The 27,323-nt window shown below is 37.5% G+C and overlaps 1 protein-coding gene across 2 annotated transcripts in view; it reads left to right on the top strand.

The window, feature by feature from the left end:
* Positions 1-7,890: 7,890 nt before the first annotated feature.
* LOC121373789 overlaps positions 7,891-27,323 on the top strand; it is a 36,552-nt gene continuing 17,119 nt past the window's right edge. Inside the window, exons 1-5 of one of the 2 annotated variants that reach the window (XM_041500549.1) lie at positions 7,891-7,901; positions 8,041-8,187; positions 19,355-19,709; positions 22,023-22,748; positions 24,800-24,998. In XM_041500549.1, the coding sequence (XP_041356483.1) occupies positions 19,379-19,709; positions 22,023-22,748; positions 24,800-24,998 (1,256 nt within the window). In that variant the 5' untranslated portion in view covers positions 7,891-7,901; positions 8,041-8,187; positions 19,355-19,378. The other variant, XM_041500550.1, reaches the window with a different exon arrangement.

Genomic DNA, 27,323 nt, shown 5'->3' on the forward strand with positions numbered 1-27,323 from the left:
TAGAGTGGGGCGGTCAATCTTCCAGTACTGCTTGGACAGGCTCGGACATGTAGAGACTAAACGCGAACAACCGTGGCGTTCTGCAGAATGGCCGTCATACGAGTCACGAAAAAAAAGAGTCGACAGTCAGACGGAGAAATGACGTGGAGGCAATGAATCTCGCTAAAAAAGAATCCAACCTGGCGGTGCAGGCTGTCGAAACAAGAAGCGTTCCAGTGTTCAATCAGTTCCAATGGCCGCATACATCCCAGTAGAAAACTTCATTTCGCTGACAAAAACAACGAAATGAAGGACCCCCAAGTCGAGCACACGAAACCACGTGCAGTGTGCACAAGCGAAACAAACACGTCTTACCGCGTGGAGCTCCAGACTGGGAATCCAATGATTTGAAAAGAATTTGAAAACATTCGGGATTATGCCGAGGGTATACGAAATAATTCGGGTGAATTACGAAGTATGCCGGAAACTAATTGCAATATAAAATTTTATATAAAATTCGTTTCAAGACGAAAAAATAAACCGTGATGGTATAGCCATAAAATCTGTTTATACTAGTATACAGTCCAAAGTTTATTACTGCACTTTTTCCCCTGTTTTTTCAATGTTGAAATAGACCAACAAGTTCGCCTATTGCATAAATAGTCTCGCCTGATATTTTTAGAATTTGTATGCTCCCGAATAACGCTATAAAAGGCGAAGTGTAATTGGTCGATATTTAAATTGTTATTTATAGATGAAATGTCACCTGGACATGGGAGTCCACGCAATGCTGTTAGATCTACTGGCTAGACCCAGTAGAGCTAATTTTAATTAGATTGGTTTCCAAATGTAAATTCAGTTTCACAATGGGAATTCCGTCCGTTTTCCGCGATCGCGGAAAATCACTGGGTCTAGTGTGCTCATGAATAAAAAAAAAAAAAAAGATTTAAAAAAAAAAGGCATTCCACTGATGACCGTCGGTCTTGTTGGAAAAAATGCGATTCGGAATTTCCTTATCTTGTTTATGTCGCTTGAACAAAGAGTCTATTGACTGCTGCTTCGACTGCTTTCTCTTCTGATTCTTCTCGCAATCCATAATGATAATCATGTGGAGTGGTGATCCCACATTGCTATCCTTGAATGTGATTAGTCAGTGCAGGAATAAGCGATATCCAAGCGTTCCATGTACAGTGTAATTGTGCGCTAATCGCCACAGCAATGAGCAGTAATGGACGCTGTATTCGTGGGAAACTCAACGTTTTCCTGAAGAAATTAACCCATAGAAGCCGAGCTATTCATTCAGACAAGAACCAAGAAAATATGAACTGGAGTCTGAGCAACTGTGGCGAAAATAGACGTCGGAAATGAGGGTAGTAAACGTCGCATGCGACATGCGACGCGCGACGCCTTGTTTTGCAACCACTGGCCGGCACAGTAAATATTATTAGTGGAAAAGATATCGTTGGCCACCTTATGAAACACTTTATTTGAAAGGGAAAGTACTAATTTTTATCTTTTCGTCATTAACATAGACCGGGATCTCGGTAAACGTTTTCGTTTATGCCGTGCACAAACACATCGACATATAAACCAATCATAGACACTGTAGCAATCACACAAGGGTCCATGCGGCAAGACGTAGCCTGAATGCTTTTTTCTATTTTTTTGTGGGTTTTTCTTTTGTATGTGCTTTGGTGTGTGTGCGTGCGTGCGTGCGCGCGTGCGCGTGTGTTTGACTAATTCGTGTTTTCTTTCTTCTTGATTAATTTCATTTTAGAGGGAGCAACAAGAAAATAATCAGAATTATCTCATATAGCAAGACTATACCAGTCCATAAAACCAAAATGGCGACCATAACATTGTTAGTGTCGTTTTCTTACTATGGTATGTATAATACTATTATGTACAGTTTTATTTATTTATGAATCGAATATTGTTTTAATTGCACACAAAAATGTGTGAGGATGGAACGGACTATAGAGGATACCTCGCAATGGGCTACTCTTAGACTTTCCGATTAGAAGAAACCAGCCTCGGTGATGTTGTGAGTAAACCATAGGACATAAGGCTTGTAAGTATTGGCTTCGCAGCCCGGTACTGGCTCCCACACGTACAGAACCACGAGTTTTAACGACTCGGTGGGTAGGTGTAAGACCACTACACCCTCTTCTCTCTCACTAACCACTAAATCTGTCCTAGACAGACAGCCAGATAGCTGAAGTGTGTACCCAGGACAGCGTGCTTGAACCTTAGTTGGATATAAGCACGAAAATAAGTTGACTAGAAATGACTAGAAGCAAGGAATCTTTTATATGCAGTATATCACAGACAAGATAGTATTATGACGCCCTGTCGTGGAGCACCAGCTGCAACGAGAAATAGTCCAATCGGCCCACCGACGGGGATCGATCCTAGACCAACCGCGCATCAGCAAGAACGTTATCAATGGGCTACGTCTCGCCCCATGCTACCAAATGAGTCAACCCAGAGTTTAGCTATATTTTAATACAAAGTCCTTCATAGTAATTCGACTGTTTGTTAGTCACGATGTTTGCGATTGTAACTATAAATTTTTTTATTGGATTGTAACCAAGCTTTAACTTCATACCAATACTACATTAAAACAATAAAGTAAGTAGGAGTCGTTGTGAAGTAAAAGAAGAAGAAGAAGAAGTAAAAGAAGAAATCTCCCGTCACCAAGATATAATGTATATACGTAGGCTACGTGGATATCTATATCGTTATGTTATATTATATTATTATGTCATGACATCGGGTTCAATTGTCAAGATGTAATATACTTTTATGGAATTGTAGACTACCAATAATATATAACGTTTAGAATATAACAGCTTATAATTTACAAATATATAATATTTAGGTATTCCATATATTCCACAGATTAATCGAGTTTACAGCGTCTCTAACACGTACATGTATATACTAGTATAATATGTCTACATGCATCACAGGCATACGGGCTCCAATTTTGTAAGGGGAGGGGGGGGGGGCAGGCTGGCTTTTGCTCGAATTAAACGAAAATGTCCAAATCTGCATAACAGCATGTGTTCATATTAGCTTTACTGTCACAGGCGTACGGGCTCCTCTTTTGTGTGTGTGTGTGTGGGGGGGGGGGGGGGGGTTGGTGGGTAGCAGCGCTCAAAGTTCTCGACCAACTGGTCGCACATGCGACTGGATTTTTCACCAGTGCGACCAAAAGTTACTACCAAGTCGCACGTGTGCGACCAAACAAATTAACTAATTTTGCTGATTGGAAAGTGGCAGCTGCATTGACGCATACTATGAAATTCGTAGTCTTAAGTTAGAGACAAGTGACCTAACGTTTTGTTAATCTTCACGTGATTCACAACAGAATAAGAATGCATGGTCTGGTGAAGTCATCAATTCTGAGAAAAATACGTCACTTTGGCCTATTGCGTTATAGCTGAAAAGAAACAGCTTTCGCAGAACATATTTTCAAAGCGGTAAGTTTAAAATTTGAGATGGACGTTTAATAGGATATCAACTCGGTTTAAACAAAATTATAATTATGTATACCGATTTAATCGGTTTTATTAGGATTCTCGTCTGATAACTACGGAAGCGTAGTAGTGCCACGACACACAATAAAATAATTCTATTTTCCAACATTTAAACTTGGAAAAATCAAGTTTAATCTTGGAAAAATCAACTTTAAACTTGGAAAAATCAACTTTAATCTTGGAAAGATCAACATATAATACCGGAAACGAAATCACGCCAAGCAACTACAAAATCACGGTAACGCGGTTCAAGACGTTTCTTATGTACAAATAGGCCGTATTTTCTACGTGGCTCCATTTGCAAGTCGACTTTAAAACACGTTCACGATTTTAAAGACCTTTAGTTTAAAAGCAAGTGTAAGACAATGCATGTAGCATTGTTACATTTACTTTAATTTAACGCAAAACCTGAACCGTAATAATAGAACCTATCACCGTTGTGAGGTATAGATACGGCAATTCCAACCCGAGGGACAAAATGTTTTTTTGTGAGAACCGAGGTTTACCCCCCCCCCCCCCCCTTTCCAGGAACGTAAAAACTATGTACTTTATGGATGCCCCCTATGAATATTCACCAGTGCTCCAAACTTTTTCCCCAGTTCTCCTAAAATATGTAACTGTGCGCCTAAAATTAGAATGTTACCTAGGAGCTCCTAAAATAAAAATTCAAACTTTGAGCCCGTGGGGGGGGGGGGGGGGGGGGGGGGGGGGGGGGGGGGGGGCAGGCTGAATTTTGCCCGAATCTGAATTACAACGTTTATTCATATTAGCATTACTGCCAAACAGCTAGGCCTATATATAGGGTTGCATTTGTACATGACTTACAACTAATAGTATATATACTTTGTCATTAGGTAGAATAACCAAAATACATGGTGAAAAATGTTCAGGCCAGTCAATTTGGCTCGAATCTCTCTATTGTTTCTGCCCAAATTTGAGGATTTTTTCCAGGACAGGGGTAGGGTGGGTGGGTGGGTGGGTGGGGGGGCAGTTGCCCTGTATCGTACGCAATATGATTACTACCAAACACCTATATATAATAGGGTTGCAAACGAATCACTACACATTTTTTTCGTGGATTACAACTAATGTTGAGGGTAGAATCACGGAAAGACATGGTAATTAAAAAGGCCTCACTTTGGCACATTTTACCCGAATATCTTGGAATATCTTGTAGCGACAGCAGGTTTCCTCTCTATATATCTGTGTGGTCCGTAACCATATGTCTGACGCCATATAGCCGTAAATAAAATGTGTTGAGTGCGTCGTTAAATAAAACATTTCCTTCCTTTGATCATTGTTCCCCGAATTTGAGGTTTTGCCCCCTGTCTCGTACTGACAAGCATATTAATATTACTGCAAGAATTGAACGACATACGAACATTATAAAACGAGTTTGGAAATTGCTTATTTATTCCCGGAACAAACATATGGGTACGGTTTGGTTGTTATAATTTGGCATGGGTACACTTTAAGGAAAAGTGGGGCGTTTTGATTTGGGTACGTGTTGGTTTGGGTAAACTTCGACCAGCTTCCGCCAGTTAGATCAAGCTGGTTTTGCAGGGCGTCTTTTCATTGGTTTAAATGTCATCAATGATGACAGGGGAATCCCGGTTGTAGTAATCCTGGTTGTATTAAGCATGAATATTTAATTTAGTTTTATTTAATTTTATTACAACGACATTATAGATCTACATTTATAATAGGATGGGACTTTTACGGCTGTCAGTGCCTTAGAGAACAGATCAATTATAAGTTTGGTAACTTACCACTTCTGACTTGGGAGGTTGCCTTTCGAAGTTACGTAACTTGTCGGTGGGGACCGCGAACACTTTCTAAATATGACAAGAATGGTAACGATGTTTGCTGTACAGATGGAATACATTTTAAAGAACTATTTTCAACAGCAAAAAAAAAAATTAATTGCCCCTAACCCCCCTAAAAAGACCATTCCCTAGCCTCAAGAATATGGTAGGCCTACATGAATTCAGTTCTAGTATATCCCTTTTTAATAAGTTTTCTAAATTAATTAAATCAATATAATTTGACATTATATAGTATAATACATATGTAGAGCACATTGATTTTTTAATCATTGGCTGTTGAATGTCAAAAGTTTTGATATATACTATAATATAGTCTTAGAGAGGAAACCCGCTACATTTTCCCCCATGATTAGTAGCAAGGCTTCTTTTATATGCACCACCCCACAGGTAGGACCGTTGCTGTGTTGTAGGCCACATGCTAAGGTAGTGACTGGGTAGTCATGTATTTTATTTTTGTAGTAATTTTTTTAATGTATTATATCTTTGATCAAATGAATTTTTCAACTTGGCTTCATGAAAAGATATCAACTGTATCCTGGAGTACTCAGTTTCCGGTCTATTAACAATAAAAAGCCTCTCCGCACGCGCAGTTGCAGTCTACATCCAATGTACCAGAATCATTAACAGCCTTGGTTATACTACTATTAAAATAAACCAACAAATCTTTGAAATCTTATCTGTTTATATCTATGTAAAAACACAATCCCTACCTGGTCGGATGTTGACACTTTATGCAATCCTCTCAGTTGTCGGTCTATTTTTAGAAAGTGTACCAGTCTAATTGTCAAAGAGATGACATGGTCAGCTGGTTCTTGTCAATAACTTCTGCATTTAGAGGATAGATCCCAGTCTTCCGAAAACTTGATACTAAGTTCTGATAAGAGAGGGCCTTTGGGTACACTTTGCAGATGATTTCACCTAAGTCGTACTTTGTAATGGCCTGTGTCATTTTTTTTCTCATGATACTCGCACATTCGGAGTACAGATATCGCTTAAATGGGCCGAAGCATCCAACATCTAGTGGTTGGGTCAAATGGCTTGTGTGAGGTGGCAAAACAAACAGTATTACCTTGTGTTCTCTAGCCCACTCAATCAATGGAATATTAATATGGCTAGCATGGCCATCATACATTAGTAATTTGTGGTCCGAATCAGAACCCATGCAGTATTTCAGAAAGTGATTTTTGTAAAAAGTCCATAAACAGATTGTTATTGGACCAGCCTGTGTCTGACATGCGGACTGTAGTACCATCTGTGCAGTTCTGTGATAGGTCTGCAGATATCCTCTTGCCTTTAAATATTATAAATGGTGGAACAAAGGTGCCGATAGCATTTCCACATGCAATGACAGTTGCTGTTGATGATCTTGAACTTACTACAGCTGCTGGCTTGCTTTTTTTTTCAGACAGACCACCATACCTGGTTTATGTTGACAGTTAATCCTAGTCTCGTCTACATTATAGATGCAGTGAGGTTGTTAATTAAGCCATATTTTTCCATCACATTTTAAGTTCAGAGAAATAATGTTTGAATGCCTCAGTGTAGCACATTTTGCCCTATATATCTCTGTGCTTCTCGGTCGAAGCAACTGCAACTCAGGCCATCTCGCCAAAAATCGACAAAACCACCCATTGGAGAGGGATTTATCACCTGGCAAAAGAGAGAGGAAGTGAGCATAATCGGTAGCTAGCTAGCTGATCACTTCTGCCCTTGAATAACCGTATCCCAATGAGGACAGATAGGTGATATGATTCACCAGGTTTCTTTCGTGAGCTTCGTCAAACACATTGGTCGTTCTCCTGTACCAAATCGTAGGGGGTCACGTACCTTTCCTGATTTTCTATCACCAAGAGTTTGTTTTGGTACACCAAAAACTTTTGATGCCTTGTACATAGACATGCCATTTTCAACTGCTTTCCATGCTGCAATTAAGGTGTCAGGTTTGTATGATCTTTTTCTCTTTTTTTCAATCTTTTTAGGAACCTGAAACAATTTAGAAACATTTCACTACCATCTTGCTTGAAATAAATATTCAGTTGTGTTTAATAAATGATAATTTTTTACTTTTATTTCTTTTTTTCATGTTTTTAAATTATTCTTTAAACCATATCCAAACAAACATCATCCTGATTTTTAAAATTATTTATTTGGTATTTGATGCAGTTTGCCAAAATGAGCTTCCATACTTTTTTTTCTTTTCTTTTTCCTACTCGGGCTTTGATTGTCACGTGATTATCACGTGACTTTCCACACGCAGGCAGACGACGTTTGTAAGCTGAGCTCTGTCGGTGATGATTGCTGCTTATTAAGGTGTGTACACTGAGGTTGTACGTTATTTAGAGTGAATCTACAATGCAAAATGAGTGTTGTGTATTATTCAACCTTTAAAAAAGTTAATTCTTACCCGTTTTTTTCTCATTTTGTCATCTGTGAGTTACGGTGTTGCAATTCCAGTACGCAATTATTCCGATGTCAAAGTTCGCGTGTGCGCAGACTTCGTTATAAACAAACCGTACCAAAATAGACCGACTCGCGGGATAGGCCGGAAACTGAGGTTAAGCGATATTTTATTTCTAAATAGAATTGCAGTATTGTCAGAAAGTCAGACAAAACGGTCATCGGTTTTGATTATGAAGAAAATGCTCCACCCCTATATCCAGTTAAGTGCTAATAAATTTATATTAATTTTACAGATCCCCGGGTGCAGATACAGATCACATTGAAACCACCTGGTGATGCATTAGAAGACAGCTTCCAAGTACTCATACAAAAAAAGAACTTTGTTCCAGTCACATTTCTTCCAGTTTATGTGTGGGTTGTTTCACGTGCGTACTTCACAGGTATGTACAGATTAAAGGCATTAGAGGTGGCGTGGGCGGTATTGAAATTTCAGGTTTGGTATCAGAATTTTAGGGGTGATTTACCTCGGTATCGGTACAGTATTCGATATTGACACGATACGGATATCAAGCAGTATTTTCGGTATACTCGGCTTTATATGCATGTCCGAGTTAAATCTCACCTGCTAATTTCATCTAATAAAGTTAAATTCCATACACAAGGTCCCAAGTTCACTGCCTGATAACATCAAATTCCATAGTATTATTTCAGCTACGGTATACTACAATTGAAGCTAAACAAATTTAAAGTTTTTGATACAACAACCTCACTAAAGTTTAATGTCAGTTACTTGAATTTCAATACATTTTAAGATCATAAATATTTTATGATTTACAATACAGTCAAACTTCGATAACTCGATCTTGAAGGGGACGAGGAAATAGTTCGAGTTTCAGTGAGTTCGTGTTTTCAAAATTAATATATGAGAGTTCAAATTTGAAACTGAATTGCAGCTGGTTGCAGCATTGCAGCTGATTTATTTCACTTAATATTGTAAGAAGAGTGCGTTTCACTGCCTACCTCTGAACTCAGAAAACTATGCATCCCCAGTTGAAAGGCGAATTAATATATCAGTCACCTCACCCCACCCCACCTGTTTGGCATCTTCAACGTCTGTCGTACATTAATTTTGCGTATATTGTAAAAGTAAAAACAAAAAGGATCATCCAGATGAATTTGAAATATATGCTTGGGCATATAGGCTACATGTATTTATTGACAAAAAAAAAGAAGGCATTTACATACATATATAAATAACAAAAAGTAACGTTGACATATTTTACAGATGTCAAAACATGGCGGAACGTAACTAATAAATAAAACACTGAATGCTGAATAACACTATAAGGACATTTGTTTTACACAAAATTATTTATTCTTCGCACCTCTGCTTTCTTTCTCCAATCTGGCCACCCACCCTCCATTTCTGGGTCCTTCCCCAGATTGCTCGATCTGTGATGTATCAATTTTTAACATAACTAAATGACTGGTAATTGATAAACATTAACTGATACATAAATAGAAAAGCTAAAGTTTGACACGATTCACGCCTTTGAGAGCAAAAGCAAACAGCACTAACAATTATTACAAATGCTCTTTGAAGTTAACCAAACTGTGTCTGTAATTAAGTATTACGTAGCAAGACTCACCACCAGGGACGAACACCGACTACCAAACATAGGATCATTTCGTTCTGCTTAGTTAGCAATCTATTATTCCGTAATTATCACCGTAATCCTAGACAGCCAAGACCACCCGAGACAGGCGCGCTTCGCTTGTTTGACATGATTAACAATACATTTGTCTTTAAAATACTATCGGCAATAACAGTTTGATAAATCCACACGCGTCAAGTTTTAGAGGTGCATACTCTATTAAATCTTTATGGCGGGACCAAAGAATTAGGTCGAGATATCAAGTTTATTGAGTTTTCGAAGGTCATTATTACTAGTTTGTATAACGACTCGGCTGGGACCGTCGCTTCAGATTGAGAGATCGGAGTTTTCGAGAGATCGAAGGTGGATTGATTGAAGTTTGACTGTACATGTATATATATATATGTAGGGTGTATACCAGTTACCAAATCAAATTCCATAGACGACAATAGTAACATATGTGGCTAAAACTCCTATCTGCAGCATATCAATCGATATAAACGCCACGGATATAAATACTACCACCCCTCACCCTTAACGTGAATCAGAATTGGGGTCACGCTGCTCATTTCTGAGATAACGGATAGCCTCTACCCTAGTTCCTCACAAAATTGGGAGTACTTATTTTACAGGTGCCCCATACATGTTTCAAGCACAAGGCTACTTGACACAGTGGTACTAGATGAAATAAAATTGCATACATTTTTTGCCCAGATGAAACTAATGTTTTTTTACAACCAACACACTCACATTTATCACCAGTCACAGGACTTGTGGTGTTCACTTCTCTATCAAAAGTTCGCTGCACCTCCAACTTTGACCCAGCCAGAAGTTATTTGTTTAGTACTACCTGTTCACATAGAAATGATACTGGTTAACTAAAGCAAGAAATTTGGATTTCGCAAAATGTTTAGATCGCTAACATTTTATGATTTACAGTATATATATATATATTATACAGAGAGAGAGAGAGAGAGAGAGAGAGAGAGAGAGAGAGAGAGAGAGAGAGAGAGAGAGAGAGAGAGAGAGAGAGAGAGAGAGAGAGAGAGAGAGAGAGAGAGAGGGAGGGAGGGAGGGAGGGAGGGAGGGGGGGAGGGAGGTGGGTAGGTTATTACCAGTGTTTTTCGGTATCGTCAGTATCATATATTAGGAATAAAAATTGTATTATGTGAGCCTCTGGTGAGCATATAATACATTATTTTTATTCCTAATATATGATATTGATGATACCGAAACACACGAGGGTAGTAATCTTTTTATCATATAATCTCAAGCTTAGTACAACATGTTTTTGTAAACTGTACATGCAACTTTAATTCCAGTCTGCCATTACTAGATATTCAAAAGACATAAGAATACATGTAAGTGACGTGGTCTTTTTTTGAATGGAAATGGCGTCAAACTCGAATCACATCATTTTGGATGTCATTACATCAAAATAAACTAGTGCTTAATGTTTTTTGTTTTCTGAACACTGGACAGATCTCAGTGTAAAATTGCTATTGAAATGTTTTTATTTGATGAGTGAATTCATACGTCAATTATTGCAGTGTTACCCTAGTACATTTGCTTAAATGTCAGTAAACCTAGTGCCGTGACCTTGATTAATTTACATCTGCAATGTTATCAAATTCTGAAAGTATATGATCTGATAAATATTGCATACTTTGATTGCACTGGAAATGTAATGTGTTATATATATATATATATATATATATATATATATCAGGGCTCACCCTGGATCAAAAATACCTGTAGCCAAAATATTAGCCAAATGGAATTTTTATTAGCCATATTGAAAATGCTTTAGCCAAATTTGTTTTACGCAGTACTGTATAGAGTATTTATATATGAATATGAAAATGTATCTTTTTCAGCTAATTGTGTACAAACTGGAATAAATAGGAATAACAAAACCTCAATGGGGGTAGGGGCAGTTAATATATTACTTTGAGAGTTTTCAGCGGGGATGGGGTTAAACAATATCTTAAGAGTTTGAAGCCAGTACCCCATACACCCACCCCCACTTCTAAGGCCTATGACATTAAATTAACAAACATACAGAGATATGGGGGTGGGCGATGTTTATGAATGGTGTTGTTTTTTCTTTCTTTTTTTTTCCTCAAATAAAAATTTGAGAGCTTTTTTTATATATAGAACTCATTATTTCTTTAAATAGCAATCTTTATGTTAGTTTAAATAAGTTAGGTTTTCTTTAAGTGACCCATCAATTCCCCACCCCAAACGATTTCATAATTTGTGCCATGTTGTTGCTGTTGATTTCAGCGTCGTGTTAAATGCTTGTTGTGTTAAATGCTTATAAAATACCTCGGCTAAGAATGCCGACTTCGCCACAGTATACTCCATTTATAAAAAAACCCAACCCCAACAACAAATCCTTTAATAAAATTAATATTTACGGTCTTTTTAAAATCCAGCTAACTTATTAAATGTCACCTCACAGTCTCGGCTATTACGCTAATTGAATGTTTGAGGTGTCGGATAGATTATGTAACGGTTTGTTCACACCAGAAGACAGAAAATGGCTTAGCCAAAATTTTAGCCACTAGCAAATTTTATTAGCCATTTTTTTTAAAAATTAGCCAATGGCTAATTTGGCTACCGACAGCGCGAGCCCTGATATATATATATATGCAGTGAAACCTCTCAAAACCGGACCCTCTGTAAACTGGAATCCCCTCAAAACCGGCCGTTTCTCATGGGCCCATTTTAAATATCTGTATTATTATTATTAGTATTATTACATACATGTGTGTGTATATGTGTATATATATGTGTGTGTATATATATATATATATATATATATATATATATATATATATACACACACACACACACACACACACACACACACACACACACACACACACATGTATGTAATAATTATATATATATATATATATATACATGTATATATATACAGGGCATAATATTTCACGAGAACCGTTGTTCTGTTCGCGTGTCAGCTACGCAACCTTAAAATCACGAGAACCGCCAGTCGGTTACGTGGTGAACGATTACATTCTAAAATTACAAGTACCATATATCAGTCATGAAAGTGAAAATTAGTTTGTTTTAAATACATTTGAATCACTAATGTAACACACAACCGTAGTTCAAGTGTTTTAGGATTAGGTAGGCCTAACTAATCGGTTACGAGAACTATATTCACATAACCGAACAATCGGTTTCCTAAGTAAAACTCACGTCAACTGACTTCCGGTTACCTAACATTTTAAACTATTGTCCCCTGTATATATATATATATATGGTCAAATCCATCGTTACGGGTGTTACATTTTGAGGGGGGTAAATGTTTTAAAGTGAAGTTGCAGAGAATATTATTTGTATCACTCTCCCCATTATTTGAGTTTTATACAGTTAACATGTTTCTCTCCCAACTTCCATAAAATATTTAAGATTTAAAATTATATGTACTAATTAAAAAACCTACCAACTTCCATTACGGGTGTTACACTAAATGGACAAATCTTTTTTCAAGAAGTACATTTTATCAAAATCCTGTGATGTGTATGGGTAATTTTAATAAAACTTGTATCATATGGGTAGGTGGCCGTAGGTAATTACTGGAACAGAACCTGGTTTCATTGCTTGCTAGATATTAAGTCAATTACGTATGCACAGTGATAACTGTTACGGTGTTACGTTACAGGTGTTACATTTTTGTCCGCCATATTAAAAGCAACATGCCATCTATTTCGAATATTGTATCCGTGTCAAGTTTAAACCTAATAAAAAAAAGTTTTATTCAGTCAAAGAAAAATAAAAATTTAAAATAATGTATAAACTTTATCTAAACATATTTATATAGACACATAAACAAAACAACGATGATAGGTTTATTAATATAATCACCAACAAAAAATGACTTGTTTATACTGAGAGTAGAGGACTTATTTTATTCACCGTGGAATTTGTGAGCTTTCTGAAGTGTAGACGTTTGTCGGCAAACAATGGTTGACTTATCTGTGGCTGTATAAGAGTGAATGCTCTGTATCTTGGGGGTGGCTTTGACTGACTTCCACAAGTCTCATACAAGGGATCTTTTGAAACATTGATCCATGACATTTTGTGTTACTTCCTCAACTTCAATATTGATATTGCACATTTCTGCAGCCTTAACAAATGAACTTGCATCCTGTACAATCACTTTGCGGGTTCGAACACAGCATTCAACAGTACACTTAACAGTACCACCAATCCCATCAACGGGACCTTTACCATGGAAAGAAGCAAAAAAATTCAATTCCACTGTGATGCCGAGTGTTGCCTTGACTGTCGTCAAAAATCTAAATATGAATTTGTTTTTGAACTGTGATGCTGCTCCATCACTAAATATTTGGATGGTCGTTACATCAGGGTTTGCTTTCAAAACTTTGATTCAAATGCCTCAATAAATAGTTTCCCATCACAACATGTTTCACAGTCATTATTCATGCATGTCTTTGATGTTGCATCACAAACACATTGAGCAATGAAATCCTGTAAATATGGATGAAACACATTTGAGACCTTCTTGGACAAACAATCAAGAATCATAATGATATTCTCGTGATATAAACAAAGGCACTGGGGTTTTTTGCATGTCGGCTGCTGGAAGCACGTGAATAGGACGGAGTTCAAAACATTTTGTACGCCCAATATTGACTGCAGGGTTATCTTCTTTGAAACATGAATACGCTTCGCCGATTGACATTGTCAGGTGGCTTTTCTGAATTTTAATTTTTTTCTTGAGAGTTTTAATGATTGACAAGTGTCACCTTCAGGACTTACCAAAACAACATAATTTGAAAGAAACATTAAAATATACTGAACTGACATATAAACTGCCTTGTCGTTAAAGTGAATATCTTGAGTGTTTAGATATTTTGTAAAACATTTTGGCCAATATAACCTTTCATAATTATTATATTGTACTCTACTTACATTTTCTTGCTTAGAATTATAAAATTTGTATAGCCAATTCATTTCAGATCATTCTAATGTTTTGTAGTAGATCAGTATGGATTTTTGCATACAATAATTTCATATATATCAGGGTTTTTTTTTTTTTCCAAACGCCGTTGTTGATAGTAAGCTACAATAATGCAAACAACTATATACATGTACATTTATACATAGTTATGGATTGAACATTTATTTTTATGATTTTACTTAAGTAAAAACTTAAAATGACATAATGTGTAACACCCGTAACGTTTCAAATATGTAACACTGGAAAATCAATTCAATTTGACGGATAATTCCTGAACTCATTTCATATTAATAGTAATCAAGAAAATAAAGAAGAAGGGTCTTTCTGTGTCAAATCACCCAATGGGTTAAACCCGACCGTCTCAGATTTTTATGAAACTTGGTATACTTGTTGATTGGGATCCCACAGCACCAAATCCGAAATTTTAGGCCAATTGAACCAGTGGTGTGGGAGATACAGCCCCCCCCCCCAAAGTTTCAGATTTTCTGCAAAAATGGGCGTGGCCGCCAACCTTTGAACCCTCATATCTCAGGAACTACTGGGCCAATCTTCATAAAATTGGTATTGTTGGAAAGGCAATTTAACAAGGATTCCAACTCTGCCATTATTGTTCAGATTGGAGAATGTTGGGGTACACTGACCATTTGACCTTTGTTATGACCTTGAAATTGACCGTGTGGATGACATGACCTTGAAATGACCTTTCTTGTAATTTAATCTCCCACATGTTAACTAAAACATATAAAAGTTTCAGAGGTGTAATCTTTTTTGTTTAGCCACAATATAGATTTTTAAAATGCATACCTGCATGGATGATTGATACAATGCATTACAATGTACATTTTCTACATGTATAGACTTCTCTGAGACCAAAAACTCATCTTTGGAGTCAAAATCAACCTGACATGTCTGAAGGAATGCCTGAAGGATATGAAAAGATGCCAAATGGCATGAGAGATTCTACACAATCAGGCCCAAAGGGTTAACAGGAAGCGTGGCTTTAGGCATGTCAGGTACTCTTTGAAATCCCCTGGGGAAATCCCCATTGAGCACATGGCAATTAGAAGTTTAAGACAAAGAAGTTTCTTGATCTGCATTTCTTTGACAATCTGAAGCTTTCAAGTTGGACACTATGTCAGATGTTGATATGTAAGTATTATGTTTTCTTCATAAAACCTTTTAAGTCATTTTGTCACGTCATATGGCCTTGCCAATGGTTTTGAACAAGACTTCATCCAGTGATGTACTACATAATGTATTTGTACACCCAGTCTTCAGCACAGAGTGTGAACAAGGTCTACCTTGACATTAACTGATTTATACTTGAAAAGTTTGACCCAAATACCCAAGGCTTGTTGGCCTTTGGCAATGATACATGTACTCTGCTGCCATTTTAGTTTTCTGACCTGCTTAACTTTACTGAAAGGGTTTTCAGGGCTAGATTTAATATTTAGGAAAGCAATGACTTTGTCCTGCAAGGTGATTTTGTGGAAAATTTCTCGTACGTTGTTCAGGATGAGATTCAGAGTTTCCACTGGGAAAATAAACAGGCTACCTTACATCATTTTGTGGCATACTGCAGGTTGGCTGATGGAACCCTCGAACACCGTAACATTTGTGTAGTGAGTGACACTAGGGAGCACTCAACTGTAACTGTGTATGCTTTCTTGAGTGTTGTTATTCCATACCTTCAGACTGAGTTTCCTCATGTGAAAAAGATCCATTATTTCACTGACGGCTGTGCTGGACAGTATAAAAATAAGAACAATTTTGTTAACCTGTGCCATCATGAAGAGGACTTTGGGTTGGAAGGTGAATGGAACTTTTTTGCGACAAGCCACAGCAAAAGTGCCTGTGATGGAATTGGGGGGACGGTGAAGAGGTTGCTGACAAAGGCCAGTTTGCAGCATCCCTACACAGACCCAATGTGTCTAAGTCAAAGATGCATGCCTACAAGCTGAGCCTGCAGAGTGACCCACCAGAACTAGTATCTGTCCAGGATTCTAAGGATGATATGTCAGTTACCAGAGGATCCTCCCATTGAAGCCAAGAAGCAAAGCTATGTTTGTTGTCTGTATGACAATGAGGCATGGGTTGGGCTAGTTGAGGACATTTCAGAAGAGCATGGAGATGATACACCTTCTATTGCATCTTCTCGACGGATGTACTCTCTGAGTAAAAAGGATGATACTAGAATTACAAGACTATGTTGGAAGTGGGTGACTGAATGATTCTGTGACTGCTGAACTGGTGAGAAGGCAATGAAGGGAGTAGCCTACAATGTATTACCGTATTTGACCGGAAATAAGCCCAGGGGGCCAAGACAACTCATTGTGAGCTTAGCATGGGGTGGGCTTATTCCCAGACAAGGGGCCAGTTTTGTTGAGAGAAAAAAATGATAATAATTAAAATAAATAATAATAATTAAATGAACTAGGAAGAAAACAAAAAACGTTCAGTAGCATATCTATTAATTAGTGTTCCATTTGTTATTAATAAATAATAATTGTTTATTAATTAAATTGTGGGTTTTTTTACTAGTATCTAATTATCAGAAACACACCTTCTGTGTTACAATTACTTACCAGTGAGGTTTATTTACATCAAAAATTTAATGCTGAGAAGACTTAAAACAACATCAATTAACAACAAACTCAATAGTGTATACACGTTTCTGACACAGGCAGCCAGCTTACACTACAAAAAATTGTCAATCTAAGGTCATTGTTCTTAGCCAATCAGAATATTTTATTTGCTTAATTAGCATTAACTGCGGACCCAGTGTGGTGGTAAAAATAGACATTGGTTTTTAGTTCATACTTGGGCTTGGATACTTCAAAGAAATACTGCAGGCATGAAATTGAAAACAATTTTACACACTGTTATTGTTAGACTGCTAAATCTCACTGGTGGTAAAATATTGTGTTACATTTGTGTTTAATTATCTGCAGGAGGTATGACCATTTAAATAAACTTTGAGCAAACTTGCAATTTCGTGTTATTTATAAGGTGACGAAGTTGGGGGTGGGCTTATTTACGAATGAGGGCCTAATTTCTTAAATGCTATCAAAACGGAGGGGGGCTTATTCAAAGACATGGGCTTATTTCCGGTCAAATACGGTACTCGGTGTTCAAGAGAAATGGTGATTCCTAGCATCAGGAATTGGTCATTCGGGTTTACTTCAGTATAGCTAATCAGACGTTGGTGGCAGAAAAGGTGTTATTTTCATGGACATGCAACTTTTGAATGTGTATTGCTGCTAAACAAAGAATATTACACCTCTGAAACTTTTATATGTTTTAGTTAACATGTGGGAGATTAAATTACAAGAAAGGTCATGTCAAGGTCACGTGATCCACACGGTCAATTTCAAGGTCATAACAAAGGTCAAATGGTCAGTGTACCCCAACATTCTCCAATCTGAACAATAATGGCAGATTTGGAATCCATGTCAAATTGCCTTTCCAACAATACCAATTTTATGAAGATTGGCCCAGTAGTTCCAGTAGTTTGGCCGAAAATCTCAAAATTTGGGGGGCGAAATCTCCCACACCACTGGTCCGATTGGCCTAAAATTTTGAATTTAGTGCTGTGGGATCCCAATCAATAAGTATACCAAGTTTGATAAAAATCTGAGACGGTCGGGTTTAAAATATCTGGGTTTTTTGGTGATTTGACACGGAATGACCCAGAAATAAAATATAGTTTTTCTACCATCAAAACTAAATAATATAACACAACTTGTCTTCTTTTTCCGTTACGGGTGTTAAATTGGTCGAGCTACATATTTATGGTCAAATAATTAAATTTTCTTTACGTCTATACACTTTACGGCAATCTGATTGGTCCAGAGGTGCTTACTTTTTTGTTTGTTCATATCTCGATGAACCGAAACATTTTAAGCCACGCCTACTACCCCACCGACTCGCACTACTTTTGTGCAACAAGTCGGATTATTCAGGCAACCATGAAAGCTACAAAAGTAATATAAAAAAAATGTATACAATAAATTAATGGAAAATGCTATAGCAGAGTAGACATGTAGATCTATACGCATTCATTAAAAACAACAACAACCTCTTCGCTAATCATGACATGAGACTCGGTCGGTGGCCAAAGAAAACATGTAGGAAACTTCACGCCTGTAACTTACTTGTAAACGATGTTGTACAGCTTTTGGCGAAAATTAAACGGTTTAACCGACAGCATAAATGGTAGTCACGTTTTCCTTCATTCACTTTCATAAAATATAAACTAAACACGAATAGGACAATTCCTTCCAATATAACTAAATGGTCTGTAAAAAACATACAGCAGCTAGAGGAAATGGCGTCGCTTATCAACATTACGTCATTTACCAAATGACGTCATTTACAAAAAATCTCCTGATTCAAATAATAGTGAATGAAAGTTTGCATTCCTACGCGACATAAGTTTCAATGAAGTTTACACAAACAATACTACAGGCGTATTTAAAGCTAGACAAAATAAATTAAGTGATGTATTGTTAAAGTATGCATATAAATTTAATTATAAGATTTGACCGCAATTATTTTTTGGTTCATGCAAGTATGAACCGAAAAAACGATGTGCACACTTTTTCCATTCAAAAATACACCATGCCACATATTCTTACGTCATTTGAATATCTAGTAATGGCGGACTGGAATAAAAGTTGGGTGTACAGTTTACAGAAACACGTTGTATTAAGCTTGAGCTTATATGATAAAGAGATTATTACCCTCGTGTATTTCGGTATCGTCAATATCATATACTAGGAATAAAAATAATGTATTATACTCGCCAAGGGCTCGCATAATACAATTTTTATTCCTAATATATGATATTGACGATACCGAAAAACACTCTGGTAATAACCTCTATATATCAATTTTTTTATTTTTTATTATTATTATTATTTATTTTTTTCACAGTTCTAGACTGAAACAGACTGAGTTATGGGCACCGATGTCTTGTCCTGCTCGGCCATTCTAGAGCGATACGTCATTCCGCGTTTACGGCTCGACCATGTTTCAGACGGAACTCAGAAACAGTTCATTTCCATCTTTGGGGAACACATCTCACGGTGCCTGGTTCGGCTGGGTGAATACATGGGAAGATCTGCCGATGTAATCACTTCTAAGCTGCAGAGTTGCGGCGATGTGACAATGTTAGACCAGTTTCTTGCTCATACGAAGAGGACACATGATAATTTTGAGAGTTACATCTCCAAGGTCCACATGTGCTACACGTCTATGCTTGAAATGGGACCCGGTGGAAAATCAGATGGTATGTTAAAAGATCCATCCATCCAGTCCATTCATCCATCCATTCATCTGTCTGTCCATGTGTCCAACAAGCCAGCCACCCATCAGTTGGTCTGTCCATCCATTCATCCATTGGTCTGTCTGTCTATCCCTCTGTCCATCCATCCATCCATCCACCAGTATGTCCATCTATTCCTCTGTCCATCCATTTATCCACCAGTCTGTCCATCTATCCATCTGTCCATCCATCCATTCATCCACCAGTCTGTCCATCTATCCCTCTGTCCATCCATTCATTCTGATCCACCTGTCCACCAATCCATCTGTCCATCCATTAATCCATCGGTTTGTCTATTCATCTGTCCATCCATTTCCATCCATATATCCATCCATTCATTTGTCCATCCATCCATTCATTTGTCCATCCATCCATCCATTGATTCCTATCCATGTGCCACCCATCCATCCTTCCATCCACTCCCAGCCATCCATCCAACCATCCATCCGTCCGTCCATTTCCATCCATCTGTCCATCCATCCATCCCTCCATCCATCCATCTCTGGCATCTGTCCATCCATCCATTCCCATTCATCCATCCATCCATCCATTCCCAATCATCTGTCCATCCATCTAATCCCCTCCCATCTGTCCGTCTGTCCATCCATCCATCTGTCCATCCATCCATCACATATAATTTATAAATATTGTCGGACATATGGTTAAGGCAACCATATGTCCGACAATATTTATAAATTATATGTGATAACTTTTGATGTCCATGCACATATGAACCACAGCACCCCGTTAGGTGTGATATGTTGGCACGGAGCCATTTAAGCATAAATGTGTAAAGCGGTTCTGTGATTTCATACTTGTATGAACCTGAAAAAATGTCATGTTAATTTTTATAATTCCAAGTGTATAATTATTTCATTGATATAAAATACTATGAAATAACAATCAAACTCTTGGGGGGGGGGGGGGGGGGGGGGGGGGTTGAGTGCTCGGATGGACAGGGATAGATGGACATACTGGTGATTTGACATTTTCTCGTCAGTAGCTAAATGAGAGTCGTTTTGTTTAACGACACCACTGGAGCCCATTGATTTATTAATCATTGGCTATTGGACGTCAAACTTATGGTCTTTTTGATGCAGTCATAAAGATGAAACCCACTACATTTTTCCATTAGTATCAAGGGATCTTTTATATGCACCATCCCACAGACAGGTTAGCACATACCACAGCCTTTGATATACCAGTTGTGGTGCACTGGTTGGAACATTAATGCAAAGTATTTTCAACAGTAATGGAAGGAAATGGTTTATTTAAAGATGCACTCAACACATTTTATTTACAGTTATATGGCATTGGCCATTGAGGGAGGAAACCCACTGTCGCCACTTCATGGGGTACTCTTTTCAATTAGCAGCCAGAATTGGCTAATTTGGTCATGTACAAGGTGTGCCCTGAGCAGCCAGTGTTCGAGATTAAATATTTTGGGCAGTATCCCAGTTGAATACTAACATTTCAAAATCTGATAACCCACCTGAGAATTTAGTATCCCACTTAAATGAAATTCATAAATAACATCGTAACAAACTTGGACAACACTGTTCTCGTTCCCAGTCCACTGCTACGCCGCAATAGAAATCGTGAAATTTGCAAACAAACAGAATCAGCAAAAAGATTTCCTGCATCTATTTGTGAGTAATACTGACATAAATTGATATTTAGCAGTAATCTATAAGTGTTTCTGACATTACTAATGATAAACCTACCTGTATCAATTTTCTGCAGATGTGGAATCAATGTCGCAAATAAAATTTGAAGGGAGGAAACATCCAACAAAAACAATAGTGACATTGCGGTTCCCAGTCTATTGCTACGCCGCTATTGCCCCAGTGTAGCATTAGACTGGGTACGAGTTGGGGGAAATATTTTTACAGCATAGCATTAGTCTGGGTACGAGCTTGAAAATACTGTTACTTAACTTCATCAGTAAATGACGTCTTTCATTGTTTCAGCAAAAAATAAAAATGCAGGATTATAAAACAACAACATTATATGGTATCCCAGTGGGATATTGGGTTCTTGAAGTCTGGTATCCAAAATTAAAATTCTGGAATATCGGGATACTTTAATCTCGAACACTGGCATCATATAAAATATCCTTTGCTACAAATGAAAAAATCAGCGGGTTTCCTATCTTAAGACTATACGTCAAAATTACCAAATGTTTGACATCCAATAGCCGATGATTAATAAATGAATGTGCTCTAGTAGTGTCATTACACAAAACATTCCTTTCTTTCTTTCTTTGTCTTGCTGCAGGTGAGACTTGTTCAAGGGATCAGCCACATTTAAATGCAATAAAGAAGCACTTCAATAGATTACGCAAAGATATACTGACACCTCAAGGCATTGTCGACCATCTAGTGGCTGGGGGGGTGTTTACTGAAGACGATGTAGAGAGCATTGCATCAACGAGACTTTCAAGACGGGAGCGAAATGAAGAACTTCTGAAACGAATCGCCGACAAATGCAGCAGTGAACAATTCACCAGCGTTGTGTTGCCAGCAATCAAGGAAGATCACCCTCAGCTGGAGGAAATACTACAGGAAACGTTACGAGAGCAAGCCAGCAACACAGAAAGTGAAAGTCGTAAAAGATGTGGATTTTGTTTGATTCAAAGCACAGTGGAACCCAGGAGGTTGGCGCAACATCTGCTTGAAGTGGATGCCATATCACGGAACGTGTATACCGATCTTCGGAATGCCCAGCTTCCCAATACTGTCAAGTGGAGCATTTTGTTTGACAACCTCAAGAATTGCCTTGTTCTGGAGGCAGCGTTGAGAGTGGAGTATCCGGCTGTAGTGGACGAGGTTGTTCAGAATGGAGGCGTTAGTAAGGAGTGCGTGTGTTCACAGAACGACGGTGGTTCGAATCTCCATCAGGGAAGCAGTGTCTTTGCGTGTTCAAGTCCTCAATCCGATATTGCGTGTAATTCTGATCTTGAATCGATGCTCAATGACCTGGATGATAGGAGCACAGATTCAGGTTTGTGGTTTACGATTCTGATGTTACTAATTAAAGGCGTAATATTGTCACACATCACTGACCTATTTAATGGTCTAACAAAGTATTACCTGAACATTATTTGTCCCTAAATGTACTTTATTCAACCATCTTCATAATCACCTTACTCCATTTATTAATGATATTTTTTTTAAATAATTGAATTATGGCAATGGTCCATAAATCAAAAACTAAAATTGCTGAGAGGGTTGACATGGATTTCACTCCATCATGGTTCAGTTAAGGTGATGCAATAGCTAGATTTGGTTTCCAACAATTAATGTAATTTTTATTTATTATCTATTTTTAGAGAAATAAGGTCCTTAAATCCGTGACAGTATGCCTTCAAGGCCCACTTTCCATTAACGCGAAATCAATGTGCTCTAGTGGTGTTGTTGAACAAAACAAACTTCTTTTTCCATTAACGTGATTTTGCACTTGAGTTGGCCAGTATTGTTCACACACGTATATACACACATTTCTAGGCCTGGCATTTTGAGTGTTAGGAAAAAAGTCAAATAATGAGCTATTTTTCTTCATGCAATTTTTTACCACCCAGTGACACCTAATTGCAAAGTATTTACTAGCAGCTTAAAACTATACTTCGACGACATCAATTGTTTTAATAGTATTTCATATGCTTTATAAATTGGACAGGCAGGCCTAAAGCTGACTGTGGTAGACATTGCAATGATTGTTTAAATGCAGAGTATGTCATGTATATTTTTATTAATAGTTTCCACTCTATAACTGATGTAACAAAGACTGTGGTATGTATTGTCTTGTCTGTGGAATGGTGCATATAAAACATTTTTTGCTGCTAATCGAAAAGAGTAGCCCATGAAGTGGTGATAGTGGGTTTTCTCTCTTATCTATGTTGCTCATAACCATATGTCCTACGTCATATAACCATACATAAAATGTGTATCATTAAATAAAATCAATATGTTCTTTTCTTTCTTTTCTTTCTTTCCTTCTTTCTTTCTTTCGTTCTTTCTTTCTTTTCTTTCTTTCCTTCTTTCTTTCTTTCTTTTCTTTCTTTTCTTTCTTTCTTTCCTTCTTTCTTTCTTTCTTTCTTCTTTCTTTCTTTCTTTCTTTCTTTCTTTCCTTCTTTCTTTCTTTCTTTCTTTTCTTTCTTTCCTTCTTTCTTTCTTTCTTTTCTTTCTTTCTTTCTTTCTTTCCTTCTTTCTTTCTTTCTTTCCTTTCTTTCTTTTCTTTCTTTCTTTATTTATTTCTTTCTTTCCTTTCTTTCCTTCCTTCTTTCTTTCTGAGCAATCAAAAACATCATCTTTGTACTTGAATAAAACAAACCACTTATTTTGACGAGTGAAAATATTGGCAGACAAGTAGATTTCTAGATGTACGTGACTGGTGGACTAGTGAACATTTCTGCTTATTTCTATCACTATTAAAATATCTTGGTACCTATCAAAGTGTTGCATTCACTAGAACGTCAAGTGGGACATAACATCTTGACGTCACACCTTGGATGTCACACCTCGACGTAACATCTTGACATCACACCTCGACGTCACACCTCAGCATCATACTTTGATGCCACACCTTGACGTCACATCTCGATTTCACACCTTGATGCCATACCAATGTCACACCTCGACGTCATACCTTGACTAACACCTTGGCATCAAACCTCGACGTAACACCTTGATGTCACACCTCGACGTCACACCTTGACATCACACTTCGATGTCACACCTTGGCATCATATCTTGACATCATACCTCGACATAACATCTCAACGTCACACCTCGATGTAACATCTTGACATAACATTTCGAAGTCTCACCTCGACGTAACATCTTGACATAATACCTCGATGTAACACCTCAACGTCCCACATCGATGAAACATCTTGACGTAAAACCTAAACGTAACACCTTGATGTCACACCTCGACGTAACACTTTGACGTCACACCTCAGTGACAATTGAAAATTGTTTCACTCGGGACTTAAACATGTTGAATACCAAATGGATTCTCGTTTAATACCGTATAATTATTATATTTCTTAGGTACCAGTTCACCTAGCATAATCATGTCCAACATGAGCTCACTGACTAGCAGCAATCTGCCACTAGATGGCCTACTGTTTCCTTTCTACAACCCGAGACGGGCATCACCGGGATCAAGTCCCCGGAGATGCGACACAGAATCTGTGAGCATGACCGACAAGCTTGATGTGATGAAGTTAAACAACAGTCATGTTTTGGAGTAAGTACTTTATAGGGTTTGAAACTCACCAAAAAATATGGTGGCCCAAAAAATAGTAATGCATGTCGGCAAATTATGGTAAGCGAACCACGAGCAAGATTTTAATGTGCAATATAAATATTAACAGTGACTCATATCTTATAGCTCTAAAAAGGATATTATTATTTGGGTGACTCACGCCATTGTTTTTTAATATTTAAGTCGTTCAAACAGGACATGGGTCGCATTTGGCGACCTGGCCTCAGGCCGTTTCGAGCCCTGACTTTACATTAATTTTGCTTTCTTAAATTTGTCAGTTTGGCCCACATACACATATAAAATCAACTGGTAAGCTGTATTCATGACCAACAATCTAATTAAAATGAGCTCCACTATTACATGTGGATCTAGCAGCAGCCCGTTGGAGCTCATGTCTACTTGACCTTTCATTCGACCAATCAAAACCTTACTTGCAAAATCATGCCAGTGATTTCAAAAGAATTTGAAAACATTCAGTATTATGCTGAGGGTATACGAAATGATTCGGGTCAATTACGAAGTATGCCGGAAACTAATTGTAATATAATTTTTTTATATAAAATTTGTTTCAAGATGAAAAAAAAACACGTGATGGTATAGCCATAAAATCTGTTCATACTAGTATACAATCCAGAGTTTATTACTGCACTTTCCCCACTGTTTTTTAATGTTGAAATAAACCAACACGTTCATCTATTGCATAAATAGTCTCGCCCGATATTTTTAGAATTTGTATGCTCCCGAATATTTAAATTGTTATTTATAGATGAAATGTCACCTGGACATGGGAGTCCACGCAATGCTGTTAGATCTACTGGTAGACCTAGTAGAGCTAATTTTAATCAGATTGCATGACCAAAAGCTGGGAGCTGATGAAGTTACACAACAGTCAACTTTCTTAGTACTACATTATATTAATCTTGCTTTCTTAAATTTGTCAGTTTGTCCCGCATACTTGTACATACACGTATACAATCAACTGTTAAAGGGACAGACCCTAGTTTTTAAACACTATAGCTCTTAAAGGGACAGACCCTAGTTTTTAAACACCATAGCTCTTAAAGGGACAGAACCTAGTTTTTAAACACCATAGCTCTTAAAGGGACAGAACCTAGTTTTTAAACACTATAGCTCTTAAAGGGACAGACCCTAGTTTTTAAACACTAAGGCATATTTTTAACTATTACAGCCATTTATTACCACTGAAATCAAACTTTACTTATATTTTATTGTTTGGATTATCCATTTCCGTACAACTGAAGTGTTTCTTGGTATCCTGATGTTTCTAATACCACAAAATCCACTTTTTAATTTTTTTTAAAAACGCACGTGCATCTGAGAACTAACAGTTGTGGAGTTGAGTTTTAGTCTATTTTTAACGGAATTTCACCGTTTGAACATCACAGACTCTTGTTTCACTCTTTTGTAACGTTATCCAAATGTGTTACAGGTTTGTAACTTAACCAAATTTAGTGTCCATTGTTACGGGTTGAAACTAGGATCTGTGCCTTTAAACTGTATTAGTGACCAATTGCCAGGAGTTGATGGAGTTAAACAGTAGCCAGGAGTTGATGGAGTTAAACAGTAGCCAGGAGTTGATGGAGTTAAACAGTAGCCAGGAGTTGATGGAGTTAAACAGTAGCCAGGAGCTGATGGAGTTAAGCAGTAGCCAGGGTGCTGATGAAGTTAAGCAGTAGCCAGGAGCTGATGAAGTTAAGCAGTAGCCAGGAGCTGATGAAGTTAAGCAGTAGCCAGGTGCTGATGAAGTTAAACAGTAGCCAGGAGCTGATGAAGTTAAACAACAGCCAGGAGCTGATGAAGTTAAACAACAGTCAACTTGTTTAGTACTACATTATATACTTAGTATTTGCTTTCTTCAAACTAGGACGTTTAAACATACAAATGACAGTCGATTGCTCATTCCAATTTATGTATCTTTACGGTATGTGCTGCCTGCATATAGTGTGATTACGTGTAGGGTGTAAATGGTTTCGCCAGGGTTGCAGAAAGTACTCGTCCGCTCGACATATGCGAGTAAAAATTCTGACAGACAAGTTTAAAAAAATGCAACTACCAATCCGATGGGTCTATCTGTGTCTTTTTGATTCCATTTGCCACGTGATGTTGGCCACTTGCCAAGTATTCTTAATAATGCTTTGTTAATTATCATCCATTAAAGGCTTTTGTAGGAGATATCGCTGGCACGATAATTTATGATCTCTCCGCAGGAGATATTGCTTCTTATAATCTTGATTGGTCAAATTTTAATCACAAGACAATGTTTTGTTATGTCACTGTATTTGCTTT

The sequence above is a fragment of the Gigantopelta aegis genome, chromosome 5, assembly GCF_016097555.1.
Source record: "Gigantopelta aegis isolate Gae_Host chromosome 5, Gae_host_genome, whole genome shotgun sequence".
Classification (NCBI taxonomy): domain Eukaryota; kingdom Metazoa; phylum Mollusca; class Gastropoda; order Neomphalida; family Peltospiridae; genus Gigantopelta; species Gigantopelta aegis.